Here is an 18,023-nt window from a genome sequence, read left to right on the forward strand (position 1 = left end):
TTATTAAACCCTGATTTGAACACTATCCACATTTCAGATATATATAGAAGAACTAGTAGGATCAATGTTCAGAAAAGACGGATTTTGGTCTTGTGGTTTGATAAAGAATGGTAAGGCTCCTGGTGTGGACCAAGTCACCACTGAAGTGACGAAGGCTGGTGGAGATGTCCTGCAAAATTGACTCTTTTTGTTTCTACAATTAATATGGTGCACGGAATGCATTCCATTGGTGTCAAAGAAAGGTGTCATTGTGCCAGTCTTGAAGAAATATGACAGTAATGCAAAGACTACCATGGTACTAGCCTTCTCGTTATCATTGGCCAGGTCTTCATGAAGGTCACTTTATTCAGGCTGCAGAAACACTGTGAGCAGAACATTAAAGATGAACAAGCTGGTTTTAGCTTGGCTGTGTGGAAACGTTTTCCATTTGTGAACTGATTGAAGAAAGGATTAGATGTGGCAAGCAAACTGTCATTGACTTTAAGTCAGAATTCGATTGTGCTCACTGGCCAACCCTGTGGGTGATACTGGAAGTTAAGCATTTCCCCAGAAGATCATTCTACGCCTTCACACGTCATTCAATGGCTTATTTAGCTGTGTATGGATTCGCAATGAACTATCTGATGAATTCCCTGTCCTAATTGGAAACCGCCATGGTGACATCATCTGTCCTTTGTTGTTCAAGACAGTCATCGATGCCATCATCAAGTATTCATAGGCAGGAAAGGAGTTCAGTGCAATGACAACAGCTCCATGACTGATCTGCTGTTCAATATTTGCTGACACAGATTGCTGAGCCCACTGATGTTACTTATGGCATCAACTACACTTCCCAGCTATATGGCCTGAAGAAATATGTGAAAATAAAACATGTTCCTAACCATGGATGGATTATGGCCTAATGTTCACCTAGATGAAATTCAAATTGAACAAGTGCAAGAATTCAAATATATAGGGTCACTGGTACAGAAGAAGAAAGTAGTTTCCACCACTGAAGTCCACCACAGAATCAGCCAGGCCACAGTGGCATTCACTTCACTTAACTGGTGCCTGTAGAAAAAGGCTAGTTATTACTATCTCACCATTACACAGTAGGGGAATCTGCCACACCGAAGGATAACTAGAATACTATTCACACACTGTAATAAGATCAGACCCAAAATAATGAGCAGATGAATGTACTGTAAAAAACAAGAAAGGTGAAATAAAACAATGAGTGCTATAAAAACTAGAATGCTGCAAGTGTAACAGAGCTCAAGTGGATTGAGGCTGCTGTGGAGAAAAGACACCCTCAAAGCTTGATTAATCCCATGAGCCAATGGAGTTCTCCACTGGGTGAGGACCTGAGCTTAGGAGTGTGATAGGAGTACCACCAAGGTAAAGTGAACCTGGATTCACAATCAAATGTGACGTGTGGTCATACAGCTTGAAAATCTGTTTTTATCTCCTATTTGGCTGACAGCTTTATCCAAGGCAACTTACAACATCTGAGATACAATTAGTTTAATTTCTTTTGTTTTTCCAATTGGAACAAAAGAAGGTGAAGTGACTTGCTCATGGTCACACAGTGTCAGTAGCAGGATTTGAACTCACAACTACAGGGTTTGAAGTCCAAAGCCTTAACCACAAAGTCACGGGACTTGGAACTTATCCTGTCAGAATCAGGTGCAAGTCAAGAATCAACCCTGTACAGAATGTCAGTCCAACACATGCCTAAATAATTTAACTACACAAAATAAATGTGACATGTAAACAGTAATACACACAAAACAAATGCCAATAAAAAAAAACTATTACAGCATACTTTTAAGATTCTTCATACATAAACACTGACACTTTAACATAATTTGCCTATAACATTTATATTGAATAATCATCTATGCTTTACTTACAATTCTACTTTTAGTATTTTCCATTTTATCAAGTACAGTTAAGGGTAGTACATCAGTGCACCATTTAGCGCTGTACCTTCAAAGATCTAGCATCCTGGGTTTGAATCCTGCTCCCAATCTGTATGAAGTGTACATGTTCTCTAGGCACTCAAGTTCTCCTCACATATCACCAAAGATGTGAAGTTTAGGTTAATTGGCAATCTCAGATTAACTCTTGTGTAAAAGTGTGTGTGTGTGTGTGTGTGTGTGTGTGGGTGGGTGGGCCCTGCAATGGACTGTTGACCTCTCCAGGGTTTTACCTGTGTTTTACATTCAGTGTAGTCAGGAAAGGCTCCCTGCAACTCTGGTTTGAGAATATTATGGTACAGTACAGTGTGAAATGTTTCTGAACAACACAAGAACACTGCTATCCATAACAGAGATTTAGTAAGGAAACACACACACACCATGGTGCTTTGGAGCTTAAGATCCTGTCAAAGTATTCACCAAGTGTGTTATTCTATGTGTTCTTTATAGTGAAAATTGCACATGAAATAGTTGAATTCGTCTTTTGTAGCAGCTCAGTGTTGTAGTGGTCATCTCCTGCAGACTGTGTTCAGTTTCTCCACTCAGGCACTATTTCTTTTCCTCCCAGTATTCCTTTTGAAAGACATGAGTGTTTAGTTGATTAATAACTTTAATGGGGCCCAATATGAGTGCCTATGGGTATATGGATGAGTGGGCCCTGTGACTGACTGACTCCTTCATGAACATTAGTTCCTGCCTTATGTTTAATGCTGTCAGAATGTCCGAAATTAAATTCAGCACCTGATTTCGGTAAATGGATGCATACAATTAGCTTTTTCCAAAGATGCTAATGTATAGACCTCATATAATATTGCTATTTTTCTTTTCTTAGAAATTCTGATTGATCAATGTGTATACTTCTCTTATTCCAGTATGTTCAAATAATATTTACATCTTGTAGATAATTAAATTTGCTCCCAGGTTGAAGAACACAATTAAAAATAAAGGTTTATTAAGAACACAATAAAATAAAAAAGCATAAAATAAGGAAAGTACTGTATGTACTGCCCCTTGTCTTGCCTACACAAGCAAATCCCCAGTCTATTTAGTGGGATGGATGATCCACTTCCAACCACAATACTTGCACCAGCACTCCTCTTAAAAAACAACAACAACAAAAACAACTCTTAAATCTACAAGATTATTTCTGATAGTTGAGCTCTTGCTTTTATACATCCTCTGGGCTTGAGATGATTGTTAGCCCCACTCATGGGACACTTTCAGGGTAATTATTGCAAGCTTTTCTGGGTTAGAATTGTGCACAGAAAAGTCTGGTGCTGACCTCCTGGAAATCCTTTTATGAGCCCCAAATGCTTCAGCAAAAGTGAACCCACTCAAAGGAACAGGCAGCCCGCAGGTAGTCCGTCCTCCTAGTATAAAGTAGAGGGCCATGTATATATGTACTGTATATATACTGTAGTGGCTCACTTTTGAAGACATGGCGGGGAAAACTTTACGAACTCCTGTGAGAAACCTTATGGACACAGGGAGAATGTGCAAATGCCACACAGAGTGGTGTGAGAATGGAACCAAGGATGCTGAACCTGTGAAGTAAGAGCAGTAACCACCACATTACTTGGCTGCCTAAATTACTCCCATGCAATATTAAAAGAAGAATTAAAAAAAAATGCTTAAACGATTAATAATTCTGTTGCCTATATGGGAACAGACATGTTTACGCATATGTAGGTGGCTATACTAAATATGAAGAAGAAAGACTTCCTTCAAGTCCTTTAAAATTATCAAGAACTACAGACATTGTATCTGAGGCACATAAACTGCTTCAATGTTAGTCCTGTGTCCATTGTTTTTGCCTAATTTTGAATAAATATGGAAACATATGTCATGCCCCAACTTGACGGAAGAATCTGTCTTTCTGTCAGTCTCACCCTGAGACCACTAAAAGTGTTTCCCCTAGAAGTCTATATAACTGATGGGGATGATCAAGATCTCCTCAGTTCTTTGTTTTCTGCTCCTAGAATCACAGTTTAAATTATTTGTATGGTCACTAGTTGAATGCCTGTTGCTTTGTCTGCTTTATTAGTGAATAGGACAGAAATCATAAATAATAAATGCATTACTTTTTTATAGTTTTTTTAAAAGCATAATTAATTGGAAAAATATACATATTCTCAGAAAAAAGCAAACCTTAAATAAATGCTTTCCTTTCTCCTCTGTAAAATTTCAAGATGAGAAACGTAATCTATGCTAGTTATTTTTCCTCTGCGTAAAACATCTTAGAATAATTCTGCAAAGCACAGCCATCAGTCTTCCATCCATCCATTATCCAACCTGCTATATCCTAACTACAGGGTCACCTGGAGCCAATCCCAGGGCACAAGGCAGGAAACAAACCACGGGCAGGGCGCCAGCCCATAGCAGGGCACACACACACACCAAGCACGCAGTAGGGACAATTTAGAATCGCCAATCCACCTAACCTGCATGTCTTTGGACTGTGGGAGGAAACCCACGCAGACACGGGGAGAACATGCAAACTCAGTTACCACTGTGCCACCCATCAGTCTTCCTTTATGAAAATATCTTTCTTTCTTTCTTTCTTTCTTTCTTTCTTTCTTTCTTTCTTTCTTTCTTTCCTTCTTTCTTTCACGTTCATATTTTAAATTCAGCTCTGATTAAAATCTGTCAGCTTCTCTCAGGCACATCTTGTTATCAGTTTTTTCACAAAACATATTATTACTGACAAGCGCTTTTATTTGCTAGGAATCAATGCTTCAGCTTCAACGTATGTCCCTCACTCAGAGCACAATTTTGTACTCTTGAAGGCAAAGAGAGACTTACTCTAAAACGTTTCTTAACTAGAGAGTATAAACTATTTAATTATATCCTCTGCTCTATGTAGGAAAAAGCCTGCCGACTATTAATTTGTATAGCATTCTTTGAAGAACAGATGTTATGTAACTTCAGAAAAAACACAGGAACACCAAATGAAAATAATTGTCCTAATTTAAAAAATGTCACATTTTCTCATATTCTTCATATGTACAATATCTAATGCTTGTTCTATGTAAGATGGCTTTTTTCCCCTGATATCTGTCTTTTAATCTGCTTGGTTGTCATACAGGAAATTATCTGATGCATCTACTCAATTTTTAATCAGAATATTTTTCTACTCATCTCACAGAATTTATTTGTTTCCATCTATTTATTTATTCAGCAATTTATTTATTTCTTTAATCATGAGATGAGATTCTTCTTTGTACAAATGGTTATATTTTAAATACACAAAAGAGAAAATATGCAAATGCTGGTGCAATAAATAAGAAATCCTAGCAATTTAAAGCAGCTCCTAAACTTTGGGAACCATCTTGAAACACAATCCAAATGTAAAGTTCAAACCACCTGGAAACAATTTACATTTAACATGTTTTTTAAATCTGCATATACAGTATACACAAAAACACTAACGTGTGTGCGTCCAGTCTCTCTGAGCAATCTGAGCTCAACTTGGCTTTGGTGTGATTGGTCAGTTTGGCTTTAATGATGTGTTGAAAGAGGAAGTGCGAGTGTGAGAGGCATGAGGAGGAGCAGAGATATATGTGGCCTTCACAGACGGCAAGTATAAAGTGAGAAAGAGTCTGAGGGCACTCGAGAGATGGAGTGCTGGTTAAGAGATGATCACGCAGGCAAAAACAGAGGAAAGGCACTGAAGGTTCATGTAGCGCAAGAGATAGCAAATATTTTGAATTATCCTATTACCTGTCTTCAACAGGTACTGTGGCTAGTTAAATACAAAGATCAGGGTACAATAGAAAAGATGGCCATTTTATAATTCATACAATTTCCCTGCACTGTCTCTTAGAAGTCAATCGTCCTCAAAAAATACCAAAAATGGAAAGATCAAGGTAAAGAAAAAATAGGCAGAAATCTAAAAAAAATACAAGACCAAGGGACTTTCTACAATAAGCTTTGGTTTTGAAAGCAATGTTCTCCAACAGATCTAACCTGAATTTTCTAGAACAAAAAAATAAATACAGAAAATTCAATAATAGAACATTAAACAAGTGTTAACTACAACAAAAAAAAGCCCTTAGGTGACACTTGAGTGATTCTCATTGCCTTGCAAATACATATAGGAAGCTTGGAAATATGTGTGTGGGTGTGTGGCTAAGGCCATGGGCACCTGGGAAGCTTGACAGCAGGTAGATATTATACGTATTTTTCCTTTTAAATAAAAGAGGGCTTGGAGGTTATCTCTGTAGTAAAGAACACTGCATATAAGGCATTAGATTTTAAAAATTTTTTAGACTCAAGTGTGATTCTTTTTAGGAAGTTAAAAGCACAGGTTTAAATGGCTGCTTCCTGGCAGCAACAATATGAACCTGCAGTTTAGGGAGATCTTGGCTGAACATTTTACATGGGCAAGTGCACAAGCCAATCCAAAGGTCCAGTGAGGGACTAACCAAATGTAGAGTAAGATACAAGGGGCAGAGAGACTTTCATTTGGTATAGGTTTTGTTTGAAGCATTGTTTATTCTTACCTTGTATTTTCATTAAATTTAACATGTTTTAAATATTTTGAGACTCTTACGCACTTTTATACTGGGCTGGAGGAACCGTGGGAAGTTGTCTTGTTATAATACGTGAGGCACATTAAATAGGCGGCAGAATGAGTTTTATGACAAAAGCAGCCCATTCATTGTAAAGTCCCATATCACTTACTGAGTTTTTCATAGTCTTAATTTATTTTGTGGTTATTGAGTAATATTTATTTAAAACTTTTTAGTTTTTACAGCAATATTATTCTCTTCAGTTATGTTTAGTTTAATGTGAATCGCAGTGTCAAAAAATGTGAATAAATCTGTATATTGTGTTTCTTCAAGCACGGTAAAAACAATTATTTATGGATAGACTTAAACTTTACACTAGTTTCATTCAAATTTGATGCAGTTACCATGCACCTCTAGAAATTCAAGGTATTTAGTCTGTGCCACACTTTCCCAATTCATCTTTATGTCAAACTGAACATATTAACATTTAATATCATTACTGTTTGGTTGGAACCTTGTCCTGTACCTTGTCTTTCCTTCTTTTATTTATTTATTTTTATTGAAGTTTTTTCTTTTTCTTTTTAATTTTGGTTCCATGAATTGTTCATTTTTCAGGTGTATTGCCAGGTATGGCAGTCTGTAAAAAGCGGCCACTGCAGTCTCAGTCTTTCACTGTAGCAGTGCTTCTCAAAATCTAAGATTTGGTTTTGTTTTGGGGCAATCCTCTATTTAAAAAAAAAAACAGATATTTATCGATCATCTCCTTGGTTAGATTTTTGGATAACATGTTACAACTGAGTTATACTTTTGCTTTGAATAATTTAGTGCCTTTGGTTTGTTTCAGTACTTACTTTATTATTTTCCCTTTCACTTTTTTCCTAATTCTCTTTTATTGTTATTTATTTTCTAAATAAAGACCAATTTATATTCTTATCAATTTTTATCATTTTTCCTGTATAATTATTTGAGGATCAGTTCATTTTATTTTAGTAATTTGTGGCTAATTAGGGTTTGGGTAGTGGTGGTTGTTCTCTTTGTAGTTTGGATCTTTGGTTTAGTTAGGACCAACAGGAGACAGAGCTAGAGTTAAAGATGGGTGTGATGAGGATGAACAGGATTAGAAACGAGTACATTAGAGGGTCAGCTCAAGTTGGATGGTTGGGAGACCAAGTCAGAGAGGCGAGATTGCGTGGGTTTGGATATGTGCAGAGGAGAGATGCTAAGTATATTGGGAGAAGGATGTTAAGAATAGAGCTGCCAGGGAAGAGGAAAAGATGAAGGCCTAAGAGAAGGTTTATGTATATGGTGAGAGAGGACATGCAGGTGGTGGGTGTAACAAGATGCAGAGGACAGAAAGATATGGAAGAAGATGATTCACTGTGGCGACCACAAATTGTACAGCTGAAAGAAGAAGATGTTTAGTCATGACGTGTGTATGAAGAAAGGCAAACACAACAGCAGATTAGAAACACTGATGGTTAGTGGTTCATCATCTGGCAAAGCTGAGTCATCTTTCTTGCCTTATAAGTCAATGAAAGTGAAGTGAATGACCAGAATGTCATACAGATCTGAGAGGCTTGTTGATAGTCTGATTGACGCAAAGGCTATCCAATCAGTGTTTGAGTAACAAAGTGTAAATGGCAGCAAATTATAGATCACCTGTTAGAGGTTTTATATATGGAATCCAAACCAATTTACTAAATGAATATTTTAGGAAAGAAAAGGAGATTATCATTTATATGTGATGACTTTAATGTTTGATTTGTATAAATCATAACTAGAGTTTCTGGTATTGTAAACCAATAGGTGATACTTTGTTATGTCCGCTCTCAGATTTATAATCATATACGTCTTCCTCTGTGCTCAATATTATGCATGGTGTCAGGTACCTAATGAAGTGATGAATCCATAGTCCTGGGATGAAGGAGTTTAACTCTTGTTTATATAAAAATCATTTTAACTTTCATTTTAATGAACACTTGATCACTTTCCTTTCTGGTTCCATTTGTATGCAGAAATGTTGCCCCTGGGTGGGTGCAATTAAACTCAACAAGAGTTCAGTAAGAGCTGTTACCACTGCACTAATATGTGGCATCAGACTAAAATAAATCCTTGCATTCGCTCATCTGTAGTCTAGACTATCAGCATCATGCCAAAAGCAGGAAGCAAACATGTATAGGTGTTATTTAATGTTCACAAAAGCAGGGCCCATTTAAGGTTTTCTATCAACCTAATCTGCACGTTTATGGGTTGTGGAGGGAAAGTAGATTGCTAGAGGCAACTCTATGCAGACAGCAACTTGGATGAGAATGGAGCCCAAATCCTCACAGCTGTTAGACTGAAGTGCTAACTTCCTCATGCCATTCCATTGTGAAATAAATTCTTCCGGGCATCCAACCATCAGTCATCAAATCTGATTAATCCAGTTTACTGCCATGGGGTGCCAGGGCATATTATGACAAGTGCAAGGCAGGAACCAGTCCTGGAGAGGGTGCCAGCAAATTGCAGGGCATAAGCACAGACACACTCACACTCTCCTTCATACAGGGACAATTTACAGTTGTCAGTTAAGTTAACATGTTCGTCTTTTGTAGGGCAATAAACTCTTATTAAATAAAGTCATGTATGCCACATGCAAAATAGTCTTTTTATTTAAAGAAGAAACAAAATGAACAGTCAAACAGAAAAGGTAACAAAATGCCCTGGACTAGTTTCCAAGAGCAGCTGCTGCTACTACTGCTGTACTTAGTAATCACACGATGCAATATGTTTAATTCAGAGTATGATAATTTAACCTGCTTGCAGCCCTTCAGCATTACTTAAAAAATCTGTAATCAAATCACTGTCTTACTGCACGGCTGTATATTTGAACTGTATTAACATAAGCACTGAAATGCTCCTTTTTTGATTAACTGTGAAACAGCAGAAAATGCAGAAAAAGAAAAAAAAGCATTCACTATAAGATGGGGGAGAAATTCACAGAGGAGCTACAATATCTCTGTATTTCTTTTTCTAAAAAATGCAGATGTTTTGAGAACCAGGCTTACAGCATTGTATCCAGAGAAATAAAACTGGTGCTAAGCTTTAAAAACACTGCTAAAATTGGCGTGAGGCAAGAATCCGTACAGGAACTAATTTGATTTCTTTTCTTCAAATCACAATTCAACAGTCTACTGAATGTTTAAAAATAACACTGTGCATAATTAATTAATTAATAGTGATAATAATATCATCTTTAACTAGGTTGCTATATGCTTTTGCAGAAACTGAGGGTAATATAATTACTTATATTCTACTTATATTTTTAATTAAATTTGTTACATACGTGTGTGTCTGTGTGTGTGTATATATACATTAACATACAGTATATATATGTGTGTACCTACACACACACACACACACACGCAACCATATATATATATATATATATATATATATATATATATATATATATATATATATATATATATATATATATATATATATATATATATATATATATATATATAGTGAAGGATCAAATGGTGTCTGTGTTGGGATGTATCCTGCCATGGGAAAGGAAGATCATCAGGGGAGCAATGAAATTCCCCTTCCAAGGCAGGTACCTGGACGGTCAGGAGTGGGTGACTGTCTGTTATGGGTAGATCGTCCTCCTGTATACTGGGTAGCAGCAAACCATCTGGAGAGCCCTAGGCTGGACACCCGCAGGGCAGCAAGGAAATTGTACTCCCAGAGGCCTCCCCTGCCAGATTGTCTGGGAGCCACCAGGGGGAGCTGTCAGATACTGATGGCACAAGGATCATTGGGGTCTAGCCTAACACGGTGGCAATAAATTAAACCTCAGAAGTACTCTCAGGTCTGAAGTTAAATGAGTGGCCTTCACTTTGCCAATGGAGTTGTAGTCAGGAGCGGAGAAGAGCAACTCTCGTATGGGAGGAGTGGAGAAGTAAATAGTAGAACGAGAACAAATCAAAACAATGGAATTTTGAACCTTGGACTTGTCTGTGCAATTGTGTCTGAGGCTTGGGATTCAGTGGCATCAAAACAATATATACAATATAACCATATCTCTATCTCTCTATCTCTATATCTCTAGTAGGATTGACTACTGCAATGTGGTGTTCACTGGCTGTTCAAACTGTTCTCTATCTCTATCTAGTAACATGATAATTATATTTGAATACTAACCCTCACCTATTCTGTTTCTTTTCTTGGTACCCAAATGTGGCCATTGGTGCCACGGCCCACCTGCCAAGTTGTTTGCCTGCCTATGTCATCCCTGATGGAGGATCACAGGAATCATGGGAAAGAGGGGTCCTTTCATCGGAGCAACGTTTCAGCCGTGGCATGGCCAAATGGGGAGGCAGCTAGATGGATGAGGTCTCCAGGACTCTAAAAATATCCAAACCTAATTATGTCATATCATCTACTGTTAAACCGTACTTCTAAAATTTTTATTATTATGCTGTCTTAAGGAATTGTTCTGTTCTGTATATTGTATTGTATTGACCCCCTACTTTTGACACCCACTGCACGCCCAACCTACCTGGAAAGGGTCTCTCTTTGAACTGCCTTTCCCGAGGTTTCTTCCATTTTTCCCTACAAGGTTTTTATTGGGAGTTTTTCCTTGTCTTCTCAGAGAGTCAAGGCTGGGGGGCTGTCAAAAGGCAGGGCCTGTTAAAGCCCATTGCGGCACTTCCTGTGTGATTTTGGGCTATACAAAAATAAACTGTATTGTATTGTATTGTATTGTAACCACAAGGGGGTGCCACAGAACCCTAAACTGCAGAAACAAGTAATGTCCAACACAATTTCTGGTTCAAAAAAGGTTTTATTTGCTTCCAACGCCTTCTTTATAAAAATACCAACAACAATACATAAATATAAATCATCTCCTTTCACCTCCTGTAGAGTGTTACTTTCCACTTCTTGACTCTAACTCAAATGAGTGAGGCAACGGGCTCTCTTTTAAATTTGATCCAGAAACTGCTTCACACCCAGGTCATCCAGAGCACTTTCAGGTCATGTAGAAACCAGGGCAGTTCTTCCCTGGCAGAGGTATCCAAACACCCAGATAGGGCTGCATTTCTGGACTCCAATGCCATCCTGTGGGTGTCTTAATCAGGTTGAGCAATGAAAAACATTGCCACCTGTGGTTTGGAGGAATGACCTGGTCCCAGTATGCCCGGTCCCCAAGTCCATCCATTATGGCTTCCTGTCCGGGCAACAATCCCTCCTTTATCCTGGCCAGAATGCCTGTATTTCCTCTACACTACCTACAATGTGTACAGTATATGTATATATGTGTGTGTGTATGTATATATATAAATATATATATATTGTGGACTATGGCCGGCAGCTTATCCCAGCCAATACCCCCAAGCCTCCAGGTAGGGTCCTCCCTGTAATGTGGATGCCCCGGGTTCCAGCAGAGCATTGTGGACCTTGGAGTTTCCCTTCACAACCCTGCTGGATACCATGGGGACCGCCAGGGAACACTGCAGGGAGGCACAGGGACTTCTATTTGCTTTATAACCTGGAAGTACTTCCCAGTCAAGGGGACAGAAGCAATGTTGTACTTCCAGGTTAACGAAAAGGAGTTTTCACCTGACCCGGAAGTGTTAAGAGTCACATAGACTGAAGGACAGAAACACTTCCGGGTCGAGAAGTGTAACCCCAGCAGCCCGAGCCGGAGTTGGGAGGAAGTGCGACAGAGCTGCTGGGAGGAGTGGAGAATTGATTGTTTATTGTATTGTTTATTGGAGTAGTGTGGAATAGTGGTGCTTGTGCACAGTATTATAATAAAAGTTAAAAATATTGGATTTAAACCAGGTGTCTGACGTATCATCAGAGGGTTCAAGAGGTGCCAAAATAGTGCCTTTATTACTATATATATATATATATATATATATATATACATATATATACAGTATATACAGGCACAAACACACAGGCTGTCATTTTTATTGTACAAAAAGGTAAATTAAAATATTGCAAATGCCTGTGTTTTATCTTATAATTTTCTTCATTTCTCACTGGTGCTGATGTTGCAGGTACTGACCATGTGTATCAATGTGTATTATTCTTTCAATAACTCATACAAGCAGACATGTGAACATCACTTTTTGTTTGTTGTAAGAAATATCAGCCTTCTCTCAGTCACTTTTGAGGCTAAACCCATTCATCCATCATACTACACACTAGGTATTCACTTACACAGTGACAACTCACAGTCATCAATCCGCCTAAATAATGGGTTGTAATTCATGAAAAGGAATTTGGTTCAATTGACTGTCATAATACCTTACGGAATAATGAAAAAAAAGTACTATTAGTCCAGCTAGAGCAGAAACATCAAAAATATTGTTGGCAGTACAGTTCAATATATGACAAAACAGTAAACACTTATAATTAAATAGTAGCAATACATATCAATAGATATTCAACAGTATCCATTAAAATTTTAATATTAAACATCAACCTGTGACTTGTGCCAGGTATATGCCAGAAAAAGGAACAACCACATGAATTTGCACCTTATGGTGGTAATTAATTAATCACCTTACTGGAACATGAAAATTACAGTTTTATACCTTGAAAAGAAAATAAAAAATAGCCAAGAATTCCTCGCACACTCAGTCTGAAAGGTGGCCACTTACACTGACTAACTACAACAAAACTAAATAATGTGTTATTTTCAGTTTCAGGGATGTGCCCCCACTTTAAGGTAAAAGAGGTGGTAGTCAGACTATTTTTCTGTTAAATTACCTCAGCCTCACAAATCGTATCCCAGGATTTCATTAATGAAAGCCCAAGTCAGATAATGTGCACAGAACTAAAAAATGTTTCCACAGAGCAGTTTGAATGAGATTGTTTTTGCACAAATGATTATGTCCATCTCTATAGAAACACCATGACTCAAACACTCCCCAAGGTGACGGCCACATCTGCATTAGTTTTACTACAAGTAGAAAAATGTCTGTTTTTTCTGGTTAAATCAGCACACATAAAGTCTTTGTTCTTCTCATCAGTCACTGAACTTTCATACCAACTGAACTGACTTTAAAGGTACTATTGTACCATTAATTGTATTTAAATTTTCAGTTAAGTGACTTGCAGGATGGTACAGTCAGATTCAGGAATGAGTCAATAGCCAGTTTTTAGAGACAAACACCTTAACCACTAGTTCCTATTGTTTCCCTATACTAACACATGATAAAAATCTGTAGATTTTGTTATTTACATATGTAGTCTTGGTGGATAAGTGATCTAGAATTTAGAACTCAAATATCACTCCCTGGCATTGATGGTGTAGAGTTTCCATACTCTTCCTATGTCTGTATAGGTTTTCTACTGGATACTCCATTTTTCCTCTGACAAGCTCTGTATCTCTGTGATGACCAGTGTTATTTTCTATGCTGCAGTATGAAGATCATTTCAAGAGGGGCCCACCAAATTAACAAGCTGATTAGGAAGACAGGTTCAGTTATGGGATGCACTTTCGACCTGATGAAGGAAGTGTCAGAGGAGAGAATGAAGACAAAATTGATTGCCATTAAGAACAATGCTGCAAATTCTGTCTCTGACTCAGAAGTATTGCTTTACTTTTAGCCAATGAATTATTAAGCAGAAATGTGCCAATAAATGCTACTGGGTCCCCTTTATACCAACAGTCATATGCCGTTATAATGCCTGACTCTGACCATTCACTTATCTTTAGACAAGTCATTCTTTAGTTAGTTAAACTTAAACTAGATTTTGAAGTCTACCCAGCTGCCCAACCTTTCCAAGTCAAATCAAGTTTATTGTCACGTACATCTGGTACACTGGATTTCTTATGTCTTCTTATAACCGTTGTCAAAAAAGCTAAACCAACAAAAGACACACCCATAAAACATACACAGCATGAAACATATCTACTATATAATAAAGCACTAAGGTCTATGTCTCTAGTCCCTCAGAGCAATCTGACTGGTCTGTGTGGCTTTGGTGTGATTGGTCAGTTTGGCTTTGGTGACGCAACAAAAGAGGAAGTGCGATTGTGAAATGAAACAGGAGCAAGATGCACACCATGAGAGTCATCTTCAAAGGTGAAAAGTAAAAAAATAGACTGGAAACAAGAAAATAATGACAGTCTGAGATGCAGGCTTTACGAGAAAACGCTCAAGAAAGGAAACATCGGTAAAGAAAAGTTCTGACACATGCAAATCCAGGGGCTGAAAATACATTTAGGGCAATAGATAGCAAATATTTTTATACTGTACTGATCAGCCACAACATTACAACCTCTGACAGAAGAAGCGAATAACATTGATTTATCATTGTGATGGCACCTGTCAAGTGGTGGGATATGTTAGGCAGCATCTGAAGAATCAATTCTTAAAGATAATGTGTTGGAATTTGGAAAATTGGCAAACATAAGGATCTTAACACGTTTGACAAGAGTCAAATTGTAATGTATAGATGACTGGATCAGAGAATCTCCAAAGCGGGAGGTCTTGTGGGGTCTTCAAAGTATACAACAGGAAGATGGGTGTTCAAGCCTCATTGTCTTGTTGAGTCCATGCCTTGATGTGGCAGAGATGTTTTAGGGGCTTGTGGGGAACTTACACATTTTAGGCAGGTGGTTCCAATGTTGTGTTTGATCAGTGTGTATATGTATTGTAGCGGATGGCCGGGACCCATGCCCTGCCAGGATGCCCCTTTGACACTTTGATTGGGGGAGCAGCCACGGGATGCACACTGTGTCCCCTGGAACATGTGGTGGCAGCCCTCCTGGGTTACATTGGGGCCACAGGCATGGGACTTCAAGGCTCAGCCCTGTTGGACTCCATGGCCACCACCAGGAGGAGCTGCACGGCATAACGAGCCAGTGTGGGCAGGAATGCAGCCACACCCAGAAGTGTGGCCTGAATTAGGTTAATTATCACCTGAAGCACTTCCGGGTGGGCTATAAGAAGAACCTGTAGCCACTACTCGAGGTGCCAGAGTCGGGAGGAGGAGGAGGAGGAGGAGGAAAAAAAAAAAAAGCAGCTGCCTGGTAGGAGTAGAGGAGAAAGAAGAGTGTAATTTTTTTTGGTGTTTTCATTTGGTGTGTTTTTGGGGACTGTGTAGGGCCTGTGGGACATGGGGAAGATGTGCCCTACGGCTGAAGACAAAATAAATCTTTTATTTTCATTTTTACATGCCTTCAGTGTCAGTCTGTGTCAAGTCTGCGTTTCTGCCATAGTATATATATCTTTCTTTTAAGTCTGAGTCGCTATCTGATTTTTAGGTGGTTCCCTACCAGATCTTCTCCCTGCCAAATAAGCAAACCACTTGCCATGGTGCTTTCCCTCAGATTCTGACGTTTGAGGTTCAATCCCCGTAAGGGGATGCAAAAATGCATACACCTGATGAGCCCCAATGAGGGTGAAACGCATTTTGTGTCCTCTTTGTATTATTTGGCAGATACTGTATCAAATATCTATGATCTGCTTCTTGCAAATAAGAGGACGTGGCAGATGTTTGTGTTACCCAGTACGTAACCACCTAATAATCAGATTGATACTCAGACTTAAAAAGAATATAATATTCTTATCTTCACCCTGCCAATTAAGTGAACCAGCTGCTGTGACACAGCACCAGAAACTTTGCCTCAGGTGCTGACGTCCAAGGTTTGATCCCCATAAGGGGATTCAGAAGTGCGTTCACCTAACAAGCCCCAATAAGGGTGAAACGTGTGTCATGTATTCTTTGTATTATTTGGTAGATATATCATATACTGTATTTATTTATATAAATATATACTGGCCCAGTGGGCAATGCTGCTGCCTCGCAGTTAGGAGACCTGGGTTCGCTTCCCAGGCCCTCCCTGCGTGGAGTTTGCATGTTCTCTCCGTGTCTGCGTGGGTTTCCTCCGGGTACTCCGGTCTCCTCTCACAGTCCAAAGACATGCAGGTTAGGTGCATTGGTGATCCTAAATTGTCCCTAGTGTGTGCTTGGTGGGTGTGTGCGTGCCCTGAGGTGGGCTGTCGTCCTGCCCAGGATTTGTTCCTGCTTTGTGCCCTGTGTTGACTGGGATTGGCTCCAGCAGTCCCCCGTGACCTGCGTTAGGATATAGCAGGTTGGATAATGGATGGAATGGATATATATATATATATATATATATATATATACTGCTTGTGCCTTGCTATATATTTCACTTACACCTGAAAGGCATCATCATTTTGACCCAGACCTTAATGAGAGCTAACATGCCTTTACACACTGATGTACATTAAATGGGGTCACCCGCTGGTGTCCCACACCTTATCTTGTCTCCCATTTATTATTTTACTGTATATAAATATGTATATAAACATTGGGCATTCTGACATAATACAAGAGAAACTGCCCTATGATGGCCTAAGGTAGAAAGTAAACACAAGCATTGCATCAAAGACTAAGCAATTTAACATCATCAATCAACCATAGAGCAAATTCTTAGACTGTGAGTGTTTACAGAGAAAACCCAGACAGACAAATAAAGAATGGACAAATTTGACATAGAAAAAGCACCACCAGCTCTAAATGAACCAGAGCAACTGTTGTGTCATTTGCAATGAAACTCTACAGTTAACTACATGAAGGAGACTAAGATAATTTGATTCCATAATCTAAAAATCCCACTAAATTGCATCTTGCTTTAGGAGAGGGGTGCAAAACCCCTACTTAGCAGACAAATGTTTATAGCTTATGGGAGGACTAATCCATGACCCTTCCAGCAAAATGATACCCTTTGAAACACTGTTGATTACTTCACACTAGATGATGTTAAACTAACATTGCTGCTACCATTATGCTTGACCCAAATGGATATGGCTGAGGCTTCAAGTGATAAAAATGAATGCCGCATTAAAAGCAGGTTAAAGGAATTATGTTGTTTTTAATGATATTATGCAATATCTGATGTTACATTTAAAATATGAATAACAATGAAAGGTCAGATGTGACAATTTAATTGGCTCACTGCCTTGAAGCTTGTAATAAGAATGTCTTATATGGTACCTGAAATTATGAGAAATTAAAACAGAATTTCACAACAAGCATAAGCACTTTTGAAAGGCACACATGAATTCCAGGAAAAGTTTGCATTGGGAACAAAATATGCACATTGTATTACAGCTAGAAAGAAACATGAAATTAAAAAAACTGACCTTGCGAAGTAGGCTGCAAATCCTCTCAATGTTGCGTATTCTCTCACGCTGCATTATGATGAGAGAGAAAGAGAGAAATACAGACATTAGCATATATGTGATGATCTATACTGTTTCACACAATAACCCAAATAACTTACAGTACCACTCATGAGACAGAAACACTGGACAATGTTACCCCCTCTAGGTGGATGAAATGTAAGTAGCAATCGACCCACCTGGTCATTTTCTGAACATATTCATCTAGTTCAGTGTCAGTTCCTGACTTTACTGAGTTCAGAAGGAGGAATCACCATTGAATAGACACCAATCCAATGTAGAGCATATTTACTTACATATCTACACTTACTCATACAGATGCACTGCAAAGTCTTTGG

General features: G+C 38.5%; 1 protein-coding gene across 1 annotated transcript in view; it reads right to left on the reverse strand.

Annotated features, from left to right (window-relative positions):
• The window catches only part of cnih2 (cornichon family AMPA receptor auxiliary protein 2), a 173,759-nt gene that overhangs the window by 71,696 nt on the left and 84,040 nt on the right, over nt 1–18,023 (reverse strand). The window contains exon 3 of the mRNA XM_039769352.1: nt 17,647–17,694. Within this exon, the coding sequence (XP_039625286.1) occupies nt 17,647–17,694 (48 nt within the window). The remainder of the gene's footprint in view (nt 1–17,646; nt 17,695–18,023) is intronic.

The sequence above is a fragment of the Polypterus senegalus genome, chromosome 11, assembly GCF_016835505.1.
Source record: "Polypterus senegalus isolate Bchr_013 chromosome 11, ASM1683550v1, whole genome shotgun sequence".
In the NCBI taxonomy this organism is placed as follows: Eukaryota; Metazoa; Chordata; class Cladistia; order Polypteriformes; family Polypteridae; genus Polypterus; species Polypterus senegalus.